This window comes from Phoenix dactylifera, chromosome 8 (genome assembly GCF_009389715.1).
Source record: "Phoenix dactylifera cultivar Barhee BC4 chromosome 8, palm_55x_up_171113_PBpolish2nd_filt_p, whole genome shotgun sequence".
NCBI lineage: Eukaryota > Viridiplantae > Streptophyta > Magnoliopsida > Arecales > Arecaceae > Phoenix > Phoenix dactylifera.
Genome location: NC_052399.1, coordinates 1,103,753 through 1,121,255, shown reverse-complemented (window position 1 = coordinate 1,121,255; position 17,503 = coordinate 1,103,753). Strand labels below are relative to the sequence as shown.

The following is a 17,503-nucleotide window of genomic DNA, read 5'->3' as shown; positions in this document are numbered from 1 at the left end:
AATGCAATTTGAATTCAAATGAGAATAAAAATGAGGCTCTGATTGAAACTAATGAACAGGTAATAGGATAATCTGCTTGGCTAGTTATATAGAATTTATAGCACAAAAAGGTAAAATGGGATTGGTCATCATGCAGCAATTGGTCAACAGCCACTCCTGAAATTTTACATGCAGTGGGTCAGCATGCTTCCCAAAGTCCTTTCATAACGAGACTCTCTCTATGAAACGGTTACCTTTTGCTTTGGTACTTTGTCAAGAGCACAGGCTTAACCTTACCAGAAAGGAAAAAAAAAACTGAAGGTGAATGTTCAGTATGCTCGCTGTAGTGATTGTGGAATAAAAGCTAGCATTGGAAAGTTCTAAAGCCATGCAGTGCACAACAATTAGTTCAGTAATTATATTAAAAATTTTAAATGCCAGAAGAAGTAATAGAAAGATAATAATATTATAGATGAATTTGTGGTACAATATAATTCTGCAGAAAATCTGTCACTTGTGAGCAAGCTTAGAAGCTTTGTTTTGCTTGAGGTTAAAGCTTGAAATCATGGGTATGAAGTGTTTTTTATTTAGCAGTTCACTAACTATTTATCAATTATCAACAATTATTACCGACATACCAAATGTTAAAGTATTAACCATCACACTATTAAGGTAGGAAAAAAAACACCCTTCAATCCATATAATCCATTTCAATGAAAACCAAAATGATGCATGGCATCCTCTGTAAATTCTCATCTCATACGAACGTAATCCCTCTCCCTATCTTGTTTGAGGGCCATAAGAGCATTCAAAGGAGGGAGTTTCCACAGTGCGAAGAACTTCTGTGCCAGTTAAATATGATCAAAAATAGATCGCGATGCAACAAAATCTGTTTGCTCTAGGGCAATAGTAATAGGCAGATAAGGTTTCAATATGCTGACAATAATCTTAGCAATAAGTTTATACAGCGTAGAAATCAGGCTTGTAGGCCTGAAGTGCGAGACCTTTGAGGGATTGCTCACCTTAGGAACAAGAACAAAGTAGTCTTCCAAGAAACAAAATCAAAGGAACCTGAGTATGAATTTGAAATCTAGTAGCTGACATCATTTGAAAAGGGATTCGATCCAGCAGGTTTAGCTCTATTGATTTTTTCTTTCTGCTAATAACAAAGATAGAGTTGGGCCCAAGGAATACCGACTGCAATCCTTTGATCGATGGAATCATGTTTCAAAAAAAGCGGCTATATTTTAAGTATAAAAAACCCCTGATTTTTTAAAGTGCATTTAATTTGTATAAGCTCGTTTAGAATTATAACTACTGTCTCTCAAGCATGGTCCCATATCCCAAGCTACTTGGAAAACTGGCATCCTAAATCTTGATTCAGCTAAAAGGCTCAAGCATTCTCTCCAGAAACCTCTTAAACAATACATCTACTTCTTGTGGGCTACCTCCCAATCAATCTTTATTCAGCTTTCACTTGATTGCGAACACAACTTAATCCGATTATTAGTATACAATGGTAACAGTTGTCTTTGCTGCCAGAATTGGAAGATCACTTCACCATGCAACACATAGCACGGAGGTCATCTTTGCTCCATGAGATCATACAGTTACCCATGTGTTGAATGAATGGAACTACATCCTTTCTTTCACAAGACATCTAACTAGAAGTTGCTTAGCCATGGAAAAAAGAACAGGAAGTGATAACAATCCAGGATATCAATAATCAACAGAAAAGCAAAGTTGAGGACAACAAAGATAAATAGCCATCCATTCCTATACCAAGTACAGCAGGAAATGAAATTGAAACACAAAACATGATCACTAATAATAAACATGCCAGAGACTGTGAGCATCTTCCCTTCAAATGGAAATTCAGAAATTTGCACATGAACATCCATATGACTAATGGAAGCAACTCTGAACCTGAAGCAGAGTTTTGCTTAAGAGGACTATTGGTAACATGCCAAGCCTTCCATCCATATCCTGTCTGCTACAAGAAAATAAATTTCCAATATTAGTTTTGATAATATCAAAATTCTCAGATTTCATCGAGCATGCTGCTTTTTATCATTAGGAAGAATTGTTTTATCAACTGGAGGGACCACTGCTCCCTCTCTCCCCACTGCAGCAGTAGAAGTGAGGCAGCTTAACTCGACCGCAACTCCTGTAAGGTACATAAAATAAACTTCATAATCCAATTCAGCACCAGTTAATTAACAAAGGATAATTTCAACCACTGTCCAAGAAGATCTAGAATATGTATAAACATCACCCAGAATAACTTGTGCCAGTTAGATGTAAGACTTGTTAGTTTAATGAAGATGAAAAACTCTATAAAAGTTAACAACTTTGCTGAAACTGTTACATTCACATATATGGATTCTGTTTCTCTCCGGTTTGCCTGCAGAATTCTCACCAGATTCAACTGCTTTTTTGCTTCAGTTTCTACTGTTGCAGAACACTGCTGGTATCTCATTTGAACCACTGCTCTGTCCTATTGGCCCCATTGGTCAGTTAGGTCCCTCGGTGTTTCCTAGATGACCTCCAGAGTACTATGGAAGTCTTCCTCCATTCTATCTCCCTTACTTTTAGAGAATAGTGGTTTTAAATACAGAGTGCCGATACCTCAAGACAGGGATTCTTTAAAATGAAGGTCCTGTATATAGCACATAGTGGCACCCTTGAGAAATGATCCAATCCACAAGATAGAAAAGAGAGGAAATTTCTAGTTTGGTGGTCTAATCATCAAATCTGAGTTTCAGATGACCACATATATGAAGTCTTAGTTCTCAAGTCAAAGTATTTGATGTGAAAGTGAGTTAAGAAGTCTCTATGGCATTTAAAAGTCATGAAATGACTTCTTAGGCTTCACAAGATGTAATAGTCTAAAACCGCCATGATTGAAGTAGAAAATATTGGAGGCACGCTGAACATGATCGCTCCTAAAACACGGCCAATTTTTTTTTTTAAAAAAAATAGAAAACATAAATTTATATCTGAGTATGTCTTGCAGAAAATCAAAACATCAATACTTATGAATATAAAGTGACTAGTGATATAACTAGGATCCAAATTATATAATGTTCTTATAGTATAAATGAAAGAACTCAAATCCAGCGTGATCTATCCTATCAATTGCAGACTTTAGGTTTCTTTAGCATTTGCAGAATAGGAGTAACACTGGGTTTTTATTTCTTTACCAAGCATTTCTTGGACATTCAGAGCTTGTGTAGACAATCAGATATTTTCATATTGTCCATCAAAAGGAGTTGTGATATGTGGACCTGGAATATAGTGGGCTTCCACATACCTCTCTGCACAGAAGGTCCTGACATGTCATATATGCTCTGTATATTATCCTATATCAGTAAGAAGTCACCTGTACTGCAACACAACCCAAATATGTTGCTTAAGCCCGGTAGTCCCAAAAACCTGTCTTTTTTGTTTGGGGCAGTATGGAGGTGCCTTCTCTTCGCTCAGATCTTTACATGTTTCATATTCTGAAGTTCCACCAATCAGTTGGCAGCCACTACAATGTCAAATAAAGAGTTAAACCTAGATTCAGAAAGGTAAAACAATGTTTTGGTTTTCTTCTTTCTTTTCTTCTTTTTTTTTAACCTTAACATCTTCCAAGAAGCATGACTTCCTTGCATTCAATCTCTCTCTTTTTTTGATACATATGGCACATTCTCATATGTTTGTATTCTTGAATGAAGTGATGGGTTTTCTTTTCCTTGCATCCATTTTTTTTTCTCCTTTTCTGTTCATACATGGTGGTTTTATGTTTTACCTTGCCTGAGAACCTAGTAGATGTGGGTTTTCCAAAATCAGGATCTATAAGAAACATGCTCATGCTTATTTTTTGACAGGCACCAATGGCGGAGAAAATATACATCTCCAAAGACATTCTCGCATTAGTTTGAGTTTTTCTATGTTTGTCACTCTTTTGGATCCTGCATAGTTGTTACTATTAGTTTCTATAGTGACGTCCTTCAATATGACTTCCAACATATCTAGGGCCCATAAGCAACAAGCATTTTGCCCTGAAATATGAACTAGGACAATATGTTTGTTAAGATGGACCTAAATAATGATAGCATATTCAAAACAAGTCATATACAAGTCTTCTTTGTACTAGAATACAATAAAAATGGCCTAGAGGACAAGTTTGTTAAGATGGTGTAAGAACTCGTGCAGGTGTGCATTTAGTCTCTTATTAGTTATACACTGGAGAGATCTTGGGTACTTATATAGGAACAAAAAACCAAATAATATCTTCTAGCTAGCCTTTTTTCAGTGAAATTCTGTATTATTACAAATGGTATCAGAGCAAACCGGTCCCTAACCCACGGGAACTAGGGGATATTACAATATGGGCCCATTTGATGTTGATCATGGGCCAATCATTGTATTCTGATTTGAATTGATAGAATTTGGACTCTTAACCTGGCGAGGACGTAAAAGCTTCAGTGGGGGAGTATGCAAGAGACCCTTGCAAACATATATTTAATCCCACATAGGTTACACATTGTTAAGCTTTTGGATACCTATGTAGGGCCAAGAAATCCAAATAATACCTTCTGGAGTGAGGTCTTAGGTTAATGTAGATGGGTTGCACTAATGACAATGTATTTAAAAGAGGTCTTCCGTGTAGTAGATTGAAATAAAAATGGCCTAGATTAAAAAGAGGGAAATGCTCAAATGTTGTACAATAATATGTCATTTTCTGTTTTCTAAATGTGTTGTGTATCATTGCATGTTGGTACTCAAAGTTGGCATAATAAGGCCACCTCGGGATGGTAAGCGGTACTTAGATACTTGGTTATATGACACTCAAAAGTAAGGCTCAACACATTTTTCCAACAGAATTAAGCACTTCTTAAACAGAAAGGCTTTATCACCCAATAATTTAAATTCAAATATCATAATGTGGGTTATAGTCCAGAAATTCAGTTTCAATCCAAACTCAGATTGAGACTTGGATAGTTATAGTAACAATTTCTACGGTCTCAGTCTCACAGAATATTTAAGATACAAATAATACCAATATAATTACATTACAAAAAAAAACATTAAAAATAGAAAACTGAGATAAGTCAGATAAAATATACTAGTAAACACTTAAAAATATGACACATCATTTAGTGACAATCTAAGATACAATGTAGCATGAGAATGTTAGTTCTTAAAAGCACTAAAAAAAAATGAGATGTCTTAATATTTATTCTAGGTCTAAAGTGTCAAGCAACTGTGAGAGAGAGAGAGAGAGAGAGGGTGCAAACTGGGCGAGTCGGTATAATCTCTTGTGTTGATATAAGAAATCTAGGTTCAATCACACCCTCACTTCAATATTTGGTTGGGTTTCCATGCAGTCATAGTTCTCAAAATACTCAGAAGGCACAAAGAAGATCACAAGAAATTGCAAAACAATAATCCATCAAATATCAATAAGAATGACTATAAATTTTACTTCATTAAGAGACTTAACTTGCTGATAAATCAAATGAATGTTTCTACATTGAAGCTTATGAAATCCATGATTTTAAAATTTTTTGAAATAAAGAAAGTAACCCAAAAATTCCTTAAATTTCTTGGATCCGAAATTCAGATGCTTTCAAAATTTTCAAGAAAAAATCGTGAACTTGTCTTTAATCATAGGAAAATGATTCTTGGAGTCCTGATGTACCATTCATAAGTATGACACACCACTCTCATCTAAGAAAATGAAGAAAATATTCCGAGTTTAGTTTTTTTAACTTAAACCTCATATTTTAAGTTAGACTCTGATTTGTTAATTGGAACTAGTCAACGGCCGAAACAAGCCAGTCAGAAACTAACTGAAAAATTACCAAAGCCCAACTTTAAGTGGTCAAATTTGTGAAGTATTATATAAAACCAACTTACACACAAGTTGGTTTCACCCAAAGCCAAAGAGTTTCATCCAAAACCAATACAATGTAAAATTGTAAATGGTCTATGCAACTTTCAATCAGTAATGTTCCCAGAATGGTTGAAAACTTGAAAAACCGTTAGTAAAAATACAACTACAGATCACCTTAGAACTCGTGAAAACAAAATTTGAGCATCCTTTGTTCCAATTAAAGATGGAATTCTTAACCGTATATGTTACCATGGATAGGATTTACTAATGCAGAGTTGGAGGTGCAGTTCAAATCAAAATGATTGAACCATGTTCTGTATAAGGTAGGTCACAGAATATAGAGAAGCAGAACTCTTACTTGCATCGGACAATAACCGGAACAGGTTTCAGAGCCTTTGGTCCATTCCTTAATCCCTTCTTATAGCGGGAAACCTGCAATATAATAATCTTTGTTATCAATCTCCGGTCATTCTACAAATTCTTTCATATGCACAAGAATTCCAGAAACCTGCACTGTTGCAGGAAAAAGGCATGCAAGTTACTAGCGAACACCCATGCAAAAAGACAGCCAATATCCTATGCTAAAAGGAAGAAGTACAACCAAAATTCAAGATATAACGACTAAACTATAAAAGTAATTCGATAAATAAAAATCAGAAGTTGAGCAACAAATAAATAATTTATTCAGGCATGCAGCAATAGGCAAAACAAACTAGGTAGAAGAAAAGGAGGACAGAGTATACTAATAGTAGCTACAGACATACAGTAAAAGCTAGCATTTTAAGAGAATACTAGAGTTTACAATTTGTCGGGGAACAATTCACTACAGGTTTTATCATCAATAAGCTGGGAGCTCTAGTACTTGCATGCCCAAGTTGTTAAAATCCCCAGCCTAGTAATTCTTGAAACCTATGAAATAATAGCAGTGTCCATAGCTTATGTTGTCGCAAAGCAATTCAACAAATACCTGGAAGGCAAGGTAGTACACGAGATCAACAAGAAAACAACAATCCATTCAATTCCTATATTATACAAAGCAGCACTTCAGGGGAGAAGGATAATTAGAAGGGAACCCAAAGCACAAGAACTATAGCAGGGCATACCTTTTTCTTGGGGACGGCCATGAGCTCCATGGAGGCGCCGAAGGAGAAGTGGGGAAGGGAGGGAGCCGCTGCAGGAGGGGCCTGGGCGAAGGGATTCTCGAGAGAGACGGAGGGAAGGAAAGGACGAGGAAGAAGCGCCAGGTGGGAGGAAGCTCGCCGGAACAAAGACGCCGCCATTGCTTCCCGAGCTGTCGCTCTCCCTCTCACGCCCGCAGCTTTTACGCTGTTAATTAAGACTGCAAATGGGTCGGGTCGACCCGTGACCCGACCCGATCCGACCCGCATAGACCGCGATCCGAATTGTAAGATTTGCGGATCCGGATTGGGTTCTAAAATTGGACCGGACCATTTTTTGAGTCGGGTCTAGTTTTATTGAATCTGGACCCGACCCGACCCGACCCATTTTTTTTTTTTTTGGGGTCTATTTCGGGTTTACTAAATCTGGACCCGATTCCGACCCGAACCGACCCGAAGAGCCGACCCGAACCCGAAATGGAGCGGTATAAATTGAAATCACAGCGCTGGGTTTTTCTTCTCCCGAATCCCTATCGCCATTCGTCATCCTCTCTTCGCCGTCCTCCGAGTCGGGTCGACCGTGACCAGCGATGAAGCGGTAGTTCATGGCGTATGGGTTGTTGGTGGAGATGAAATGGAATGAGAGGAGGGGGACGGCGAAGAGCGCGACGAAGCGGTTGATGCCGGAGCACTGGTCGGGGCTGAATATCCTCCACCATTTGACAGAGCCATAGGCCAGGAACATGGCGACGTAGAGCGGGACTACCGCCGTGAGGACGTGGTAGAGATCGGCAGCTGTGATCATCCTGTCGACGAGGTTTGGAAGAGAAGTTGGAGAAGAGAATGAGCTATCGATTTGGCTTCAAACGACAGAGCAAAACAGAAGGAAACCCAAACGCCGAGCTCTCAAGTTTTTGGTTTAACTCGGGACAGGTATAGCAGCAAGAAAGCCAGAGAAGCAGACCCAAGATGGTTTCTTTAATGCATGGGAGATATCTCAGATATGTTCTTGTGCCAGAAGAAGAAGAAGAAGACACCAAGTGAGGGAACACTGAACTAAATATGGGTCATGTGCCAGTTTTCTGCAATAGAATTGGATTTCTGCAATGGGATTTTTTTGTCCTCCTGAGTCCTAAGAGGGGAGCAGGGAGACACCAAGTCCCGTCCAATCAGTCATATAGATAAAAAATACTGTGATATGAAATTTGGCTTATAGACCGGCTTAGTTAGAAGCCATGGGTCATCTGTTCTGACTGGAGGTGGTCACCCAGCACCTCATAATTATGATATGACCAAATTAGATTTGCCCAAATTCTTTTCAAAAAAAAATTGGTAATATCTAATCCACACCGATCCGATCCGACTCAGACTAGTCCAATCTGATTCCAATAATTTATTGGGCCAAAAATTATAGGTATGGATCCAACTCGATCCGATTTTCAATCGAATCGGACCTGAGAGCCTGACATTTGGGTCAACCGTCTCATTAATGGATGAGTTGCCATGTGGGAACGTGAGAGCCTCATTCATGCCGATTTTGAGTATAAGAACACACCCAATGAATAATTAAGTGTCAGCCCCAGCCTATAGTCATATGAATTTATTTTTAAGACCCCCAAGCTTAAAGAACCTGCATAAATATGGTGCCTAACAATCTTAGCTGATACTACTGGAAACAAAAGAGTAAAATAATTATAGTACCATTTTCTTACTATTATAGAGTAAATGGGATATTGGAGGAAAACAACAAAAATAAATTTTCTAGATTGGTATAACGGGCTAGCAAGATACAAATTTCTCCTCCATCCCAATATATTTTATTGCATTATATATTTTAATATACAAAACAATTATACATATTTGAAATTTGAATTTATATATGTCAGGGGCGGTCCAATGCATTTAGGGGCCTAAGATTCGACTCACCAAAAGAGGCTTTTTTAAAAAAATAATAAAAAATAATTTTTTAATAAGTGCAAAATACTTTAAAAATTTATTAAAAAATAATTCATTTAGTTTTTTAAGATGCAAAATTGCTAATCAAACTTTTGAGTTGGACAGAGAGTTTTGTCCGATGGTGTCCTCCTGGGACATACTTGGCACCAGTTCATAGGCAGTCTGGGGAGGTGCTACTACATTTAACCGTTTAATGCGTTTTGCCCATCCACAGGTTGTTATTATTGATTGTTCATTTCATCATTTGTAGCTATTAACTTTTTGAATAAAGTCCTATGTTGTAAAAAAATAGTCCAACTACTTTCAGCTTTCCTTTTTGAATAATGGAAAGAAAGAAACTATGGCTCGAACAACAGAATATCAAATTATCACAGACAGAAAAACAGAGAATACAAGTTAAGCTAGTCCTCGGAAGTAATTATAAATTGCCCCAACAGATCAATAAACAACAGACAAATGCCTAAATTAGATATCTGAATATGCCTAAATTCTGCAACTGAAAACCCTTTTTTTCAAATGAAATCATGTCCTGGAAATTACAGCAGGCAACAACCAACAAGCTTTCTTAATGCCAAGCTTAATACCCGGGGCTGAAATACAAGGAACAATACGGAACAATCATACAGTTAATTACATATTCTTTCAGGAGTTCTAAAATTTGATTGCACAACCATATGGACCAATGCCTATATTTTTGTGTTTTTTTTTTTGTTGGGGGGTGGGGGGTGGGGGTGGGGAGATGGGGGGACAGAGGAAGAAAAACTTTAGCAATCCAGGTTAATGCTCAGAAAGGATGTGATCCACACATAAAGAGAGGAAAATGATTTGCATATATTTCAGAAAAGTCAAGCTAAATATTTCAGTATGCAAAAATTGCACCCTATAAAAGAAAATCTTCAATATAATGTTATGAAACCTTTACAACAAACCCAAAATAACAAGACTTAAAAGCATACATAATACGAGAAGATAAAGCTCAACATCAAACACACCATCATTAGGCAAAATCTAAGAGCTCTACTACACTGAATAGGAACCAACATTATATAGTGGGTTTTTCTCCCATTTTAGCAATTCAATCCAGCAACTAATATCAGTGTTACAGCCTCCACACTAGTTCCTGTGAAAATACCATCCTATGCAAGAAGACTGGATTGCCAGAGAGATCATGAAACATTGGCTTGATGGCATGGAATGCAAGCTACCTTGCCAAGAGTATCATGTCATCATGGACGGTTACCACCCCAACCATTCTATAGGGTCCAGAGAACCAAAAAGGCCATTTGTCAAAGTTCAGTTTGAGAGTGCATCAAAAAAGGAAAAGGGGATGCATGCCACTCTAATTGAATCCAGCCTGCTGATATCACAAATAACTATCACATTTTTGCAAGATGAAGGGATTACAATCAAACAACTTCCAGACATCCACATTACCACTCATGGGATCCACCACCATTAGTCCACAGTCAAGTTACCAAAAATAGATTTCACTCAACTTCTTTAAAGAATGTCCAAAGTGTCATTCAGAAACAATCAACTACAAATCCATTTCAATAATCTCCTTAGTATCATTACATAATAATAATCTCAAAAGAATAGCTTAATTAGCAAGATTTATCCTCTCTGTGGGGTCGAGTCCATGGATCAAAGCATCACATCAAGTTTTGAGAAACCTTGATGAACGCTAAACCCAGCATAGGTGATGAACTCCTAGTCGATCCAACTTGGGAAAGAGAAGGGCCTACTAGTCATGAATTAGTATTTGAGATACTATTAAATTGTTAACTAGTCTAAATTAACAAAAGCAAATGGGCCATGTGTCAAACAATAAAGGAGTTTACTTAATCCTTGTTATTCCAAGACATCATGCAAAAGTATAAGGCTAAAAATCATCAAAGCGACATTTTTCCATCATAAAAATATGTCCAACAAATGAACCATCTCTTGTTGTACCTTTTTTGATTCTTGCATATGCAATCTAGTCCTAGGAGGTATCCTTCCCAAAAAGCATATTAATCTGTATGGTTTAGTCTCACCAAATTCAACTCCATTAGTGGTTCTGTAATCAATTTCCAGTGCAGATACTGAAAAGTACTGATTGATCATAAGACGAATACAGGCAAGATAGGTAGACAAATAGCTATATCAAACCTAAGATATTAGAAGCAACATTTCCTCATTCAGATTGAGGCGTAAGCAATCTTAGATCATGATCATCTAGAGAAAATTTCATAATGTTCAGCCGGGACAAATCAGATTAGATTAATTGATTTTGGGTTTGATTTTGATAATGTTATAAAAGAGACAGTCTAAATCCATGTTCAATCAGGGGTCTGGGTTTGGTCTGTCATAGTGGCATAAATCATCACTATATCTGGCCCATGTGTCACGAAGAGAAATTAACAACTAGGAAAGAACAAAATTTATATACATAGGGATTAATAAATAAATAAATAAAACTAAAAATGGGAAGAAAAATGAGAACTAAGAAAAAGAAGACGAGAAGGAAGAGTGAGAAAAGAAGGAAGAGAGGAGAGGGAAAAGGAGAGAAAAATGTCCGACAGTGGGTGGCAGATATCTGGCGGTCAATCACGGTGGAGTCGGCAGCGAAGACAGCAACGACTGCAACGGCAGCCAGCGGAGGTAGCAAGACCGAGAAGAAAGTCTCGTTTTGGCCCAAAAATAGAGGAATGGGGCTCGGTTTAGGGTTTGCTTGCTAGATAACCACATGGAGGAGGTGAGGGGTTTACCAAGGGTGGTGGTAGCCACTGGAGCTCAGCCGAAGACAGTTGGTTCCGACGGTTTTATGGTGGCGATGCTCGAAACATGCGAAGAAATGTAGAACAGGATATGGTGCGGACACCAGTGCCAGATCACCCGCCATACGGGTCTACAGTCACCACAAGAGGATGGTCCAGCCAGTTCGATTTTATTTTGGAGTGATGTTATGTTATTCGGGCTTATTAGGGTATTTTGTTATTTGACAGCCTTTAGGACTTATTTTGAGGATCTTTTGTGAGACTAGTTTCTTTTAGGGGGTTTTTTGCATTTTCTGGGTCTATAAATATGTAAACTATACATCGTTTAGGGTTATGCTATGATGAATAAAGATTTGTGATTTTCTTCTTTAGCCTTGGTGTGAAGTCTTGAGCTAGGGCTAGGTGCGAAGCCTAGTTCTCTTCCTCTCTTCTTCCTCTTCTCTTCTTCCTCTCCTCTCCTTCTTCTCTCTTTCTCCCTCTTTTCCCCTTGCTGTCCTGCATCAGCTTTGGTATCAAAACCAAGAGCTTTGCCTCCGTCACCAAAGCTTTCCGATATTGTGGCCATTGTTACTCCAGTCCCCAAATCTTCGACTGTCGTGGGTCTTGCCCTTCACGTGGGGGTTCAAACTTCACGCGAGATCCAGACCTTGGTCAGACTCCTTCTTCTTGGGGGAGACGCGAAGGATGCTATCTTCAAGGTATCTTCTCTTCAAGCCAAGAAATGGTCCCTGCTCATCTTTCAAACCAAAAACCCAAACCCTTTTCCCCTGTGTGTTCCCCTTCATCCGACGGCGCATGACGAAGACAAGCTAGCGAGCAGACATGAGAAGCGGAGCACGCCCGATCTCGAGTGACCCGATGCCACCCTGCTGCCCCGCAATGCCATCGCCCATCATCCGGAGTCGAGGAAGAACTCCAACACCACCTTCGGTCGCCTCCCTTGACCACGGCCGTCCCATTTCCACCTGCGATCCTTTGCCCAGCTGTTACCACGCTATGCGATCCATGGAAACAGATAACAACTTGCAAACCCTTCCCCGCAAAGCCCCATGAAGGAGCCGGATCAGAAGCGGGTTATCGGAGCAGATTCCCCGCTAACCCGAATCCAGTCGAGTTGGAAAAAAAGAAAGAAAGAAAAAAAAAAGTGCATGTGACCGTTAAGTCACGCATGTGGACCGGTTGCGGGTTATCGGAGCGGGTCGAGCTCGATAACTCGAATCCTATCAAATCCCCCCCCCCCCCCCCCCCCCCCAAAAAAGAAAAGAAAAAAAAGTGTGTATGTTCATCTTCTCCCTCTGTCTGCAGCCTCCCCTCTTTCGCCGTCACCGCCGCCCTCGTAGCGCTGCTCCGCCTGTCACCGCTTCCGCCTTGCCGTCTCCTGCCTCCCCTCTGCGACCGCCTGCAGCGCCGCCCCGCCCGCCGCCATCGCCATCCATTGCTACCTCCCCTCACCGATCTCTGCCTTCACCGCCATTTCTCGGCCTAGCACCGCCGCCGCCTCCACCTTCGCCGCTGCACCAGGCCGTCGCCTCCGTTTTCCCCCAGCCCCCTCTCTCTTCAAGGGTTCGGTGACGACCCACCGTGCACCACCACCTCCCCCCTGTTATTCATCAGGCCGCCGCCGAGCCCCTCCGCCCCTCGGTCCCCGACATCCCGTGAGCGAGCACCTCGACCGCTCTTCACGGTGTCGTTCCCTCAAACCCTCTTCCCTTTCCTCTCCACGGTTTCGTCCCCACCGCGTACCACCATCGCCGTTTCCATCGGTGTGCCCCGCCCCCTTCATCTTCCACTTCTTATGGGCCAGGTCATCAGGCCCGCCCACTTCCAAGCCCAATCCACAAGCCCAACTGCACTAGTCATCCAGTCCTTTCCTCCCTCCTGCAGTCCGCGGGCCCGACAGATAAACCATCACACTGGCCCATAGAGCCCCCAAAATACTTCATCTGCAGGCCCACAACCTCCAGGCATGTTTCTTCGCCTCTTTCTAGTTTGTAGGCTAGTCAGACCGGCCGAGTTGCTGTGATCAGACTAGATTCGAGCTATTTGGCGAGCTGGCTTGCCGCACTCTGATCGTCACCCTTTGCCGGGCCAGTTTTTACCAGTGATGGAGATATCCCGTGCTTCTTGGTTCGTCCACGAGGAGCGTCCGATTCTACTTAGCTCACACGAGAGGAGCTTCAATCGCTTGACCCAGACCTATTGGAGTACTACCAGAGCTATATCGAGCCGCGTTTGTCGAGGTCGACTTCTTTCCACCCGAAGAAAGTTGGTGCGGACGCCAGTACCAGATCATCCGCCATTCGAGTCTACAGTTGCCACAAGAGGATGGTCCAGCCAAATTAATTTTATTTTGGAGTGATTTTATGTTATTTAGGCTTATTAGGGTATTTTGTTATTTGATAGCCTTTAGGGCTTATTTTGAAGGTCTTTTGTGAGGCTAGTTTCTTTTAAGAGGTCTTTTGCATTTTTTGGGTTTATAAATATGGGGACCGTATATCGTTTAGGATTATGTTATGATGAATAAAGATTTTTGATTCTCTTCTTTAGCCTTGGTGTAAAGCCATGAGCTAGGGCTAGGTGTGAAGCCTAGTTCTTTCCCCCTCTTTTTTCTTCTTCTCTTCTTCCTTTTCTCTTCCCTCTCCTCTCCTTCTTCTCTCTTTCTCCCTCTTTTTCCCGCTGTCCTGCATCAGCTTTGGTATCAAAGCCAAAAAATTTGCCTCCGTCGCCAAAGCTCCCCAATCTTGTGGCCGCTGTTACTCCAGTCCCCAGATCTTCGACTATCGTGGGTCTTGCCCTTCACGTGGGGGTTGAAACTTCATGCGAGATCCAGACCTCGGTCAGAATCCTCCTTGGGGAGACGCGAAGGACGTTGTCTTTGAGGTATCTTCTCTCCAAGCCAAGAAATGGATCCCTGCTCATCTTTCAAACCAAAAACACAAACCCCTTTCCCCTATGTGTTCCCCTTCATCCGACGGCGCATGAGGAAGACAAGTTGGCGAGCAGACATGAGAAGCAGAGCATGCCCGATCCCGAGGGACCCGACGCCCCCTGCTACCCCGCGTTGCCGTCGCCCTTCATCCGGAGTCGAGGAAGAACTCCAACACCACCTCTAGTCGCCTCCCTCGATCCTTTGCCTGGCCGCTACCACGCTCCACGATCCATGAAAATAGGTAACAACCTGCAAACCCTTCCCCTCAAAGCCCCACGAAGGAGCCGGACCAGAAGCAGGTTACCAGAGCGGATTCCCCGCTAACCTGAATCCAGTCGGGTTGAAAAAAAAAGAAAGTGCACGTGACCCTTAAGTCACGCACGTGGACCGATTGTGGGTTATCGGAGCGGGTCGAGCCCGATAATCCGAATCATATCAGATTCAAAAAAAGAAAAGAAAAGAAAAAAAGAAAAAAAGAAAAAAAAGTGTACCTATTCATCTTCTCCCTCTATCTGCGGCCTCCCTTCCTTCACCATCGCCGCCGCCCTCGTAGCGCCGCTTCGACCGTCACCGCTTCCACCTCGCCGTCTCCTGCCTCCCCTCTGTGACCGCCCACAGGGTCGCCCCACCCGCCACCGTCGCCATCCACTGCTACCTCCCCACGCCGATCTTTGCCTTCACCGCTGTTTCTTGGCCTAGCACCGCTGCCGCCTTCGCCCGTGCCTTTGCCTCCACCTTCGCTGCTGCACCAAGCCGTCACCTCCCCCCTGGCCCCCTCTCTCTTCAAGGGTTCAGTGACGACCCACCGCGCACCACCACCTCCCTCCTGTTACTCATCAGGCCGCCGCTGAGCCCCTCCTTCCCTCGATCCCAGACATCCCGTGAGTGAGCACCTCGATCGCTCTTCACGGTGTCGTTCCCCCAAACCCTCTTCCCTCTCCTCTCCACGGTTTCGTCCCCATCGCATACCACCATCGCCGTTTCCATCGGTGTGCCCCGCCCCCTTCATCTTCCACTTCCGCCGCACACAACCCATCTTCCACGTCGTCGTCCACCCTCCTTCGTCTTCCCCAATCGCCCCTCCCTTCCCTCCTCGCTTGCTTAAGGGTTTCGGCATCGAAACCCTCTTCACACCACAGCAGATTCTCCCCCCCCGCCAACCCTTCCTTGCTTCTTATGGGCCCAGGTCATCAGGCCTGCCCACTTCCAAGCCCAATCCACAAGCCCAACTGCACTAGCCATCCAGCCCTTTCCTCCCTCCTATAGCCTGTAGACCCGACATATCCATTGTCACACCAGCCCACAGAGTTCCCAAAACACTTCATCTGCAGGCCTACAGCCTCCAGGCCTGTTTCTTCGCCTCTTTCTAGTTCGCAGGCCAGTCAGACCGGCCGAGTTGCTGTGATCAGACCAGATTCGTGCCATTTGGCGAGCCGGCTTGCCGCACTCTGATCGTCGCCCTCCGTGGAGCCAATTTTTACTAGTGATGGAGGTATCCAGTGCTTCTTGGTTCGTTGGCCAGGAGCGTTCGATTCTACTTGGCTTACACGCGAGGAGCTTCAGCCGCTTGATCCGAACCTATTGGAGTACTACCAGAGCTACACCGAGCCGCGTTCATCGAGATCGATTTCTTTCCACCCAGAGAGAGTTGACGCGGACACCAGTGCCAGATCACCCGTCATTTAGGTCTACTGTCGCCACAAGAGGATGGTCCAGCCAGTTTGATTTTATTTTGAAATGATTTTATGTTATTTGGGTTTATTAGGATATTTTGTTATTTCATAACCTTTAGGGCTTATTTTGAGGGTCTTTTGTGAGACTAGTTTATTTTAGGGGGTCTTTTGCATTTTCTGAGTCTATAAATATATGGACCGTACATCATTTAGGATTATACTATGATGAATAAAGATTTGTAATTCTCTTCTTTAGCCTTGGTATGAAGACTTGAGCTAGGGCTAGGTGCGAAGCCTAGTTCTCTCCCTCTTTTCTTCCTCTTCTCTTCTTCCTCTCCTCTCCTTCTTCTCTCTTTCTTCCTCATTTTCCCTGTTGTCCTGCATTGCATCAGGACAACCGGAGAAACTAGAGAGAAAGAGGAGATCTTGAGCCGTGGCGGTTGATCGCGGCAGCACGGTGGCCGCCGGAGACTAGCGAGAAGAAGGAAGGGATGCGCGAGAGTGATCAATGACCAAAAAAGAGAGAATTTAAAGGTGGACTTTTGAAAAGTTGAACTCGGTTTAATGGAAAGATAAGCACAGTGCACCACGATCTAGTGGCAGTTAGGAGTGGCTCAAATGGCCGAGCATCTGCTCCATGCCAGACTTCTGAAGTCCCGACTGGCCACAATTATCGTGGCCTTATCGACACAACAAAAAGGGAGAACGGAGAATCGTGATCGCCTTCTCTACTTCGGCCTTTGTTTTTTCTTATGAATTATAGAGAAAAGTCGGTTGGGCCTACCATCAAAGTAGACTTAATTGGGCGAAGTCTCCCTACTGGCGCACGAGCTGTCTATGGCCAGGAACACGCGCGAGAAGTTCCGCCTTCCGTGAGCCAAAGCTCGGTCCTGCCGCTCTCAGCGTGGTAACCGACCCATTGGAGAGCGCGCCATGCGTCCTCGTAGGCCGCCGGGAGAGGGTGCTCCGGCGCCAGCCGGTAGTCCACTGACACAGCGACCACCTTGGCTTTGGCGACTAGGTAGTTGAGGAAGTTGTAGTGTTTGGGCGAGAAGGCGCTCTCGGAGATGAAGCCGCCACCGTGGAAGTAGAAAAGGACGAGGAGCTTCTCAGAGGGGTTGGAGGTGTAGAGCCGCGCGGATACGTTGGTGTTGTGCCTATGAAGACGTCCTTGGAGATGACGCGGGTGGTGGGGTCGAGGCGCG

The 17,503-nt window shown here is 42.7% G+C and overlaps 1 protein-coding gene across 1 annotated transcript; it reads right to left on the bottom strand.

The window, feature by feature from the left end:
* Positions 1–1,675: 1,675 nt before the first annotated feature.
* LOC103718282 lies at positions 1,676–7,193 on the bottom strand. Its single transcript, XM_008807023.4, has 3 exons — positions 6,967–7,193; positions 6,222–6,295; positions 1,676–2,146 (listed from the first exon to the last, which is right to left on the bottom strand). Exons 1-3 carry the CDS (start codon positions 7,141–7,143, stop codon positions 2,071–2,073), a joined length of 327 nt encoding a protein of 108 aa, XP_008805245.2. The 5' UTR covers positions 7,144–7,193; the 3' UTR covers positions 1,676–2,070.
* Between the last annotated feature and the right edge of the window lie 10,310 nt (positions 7,194–17,503).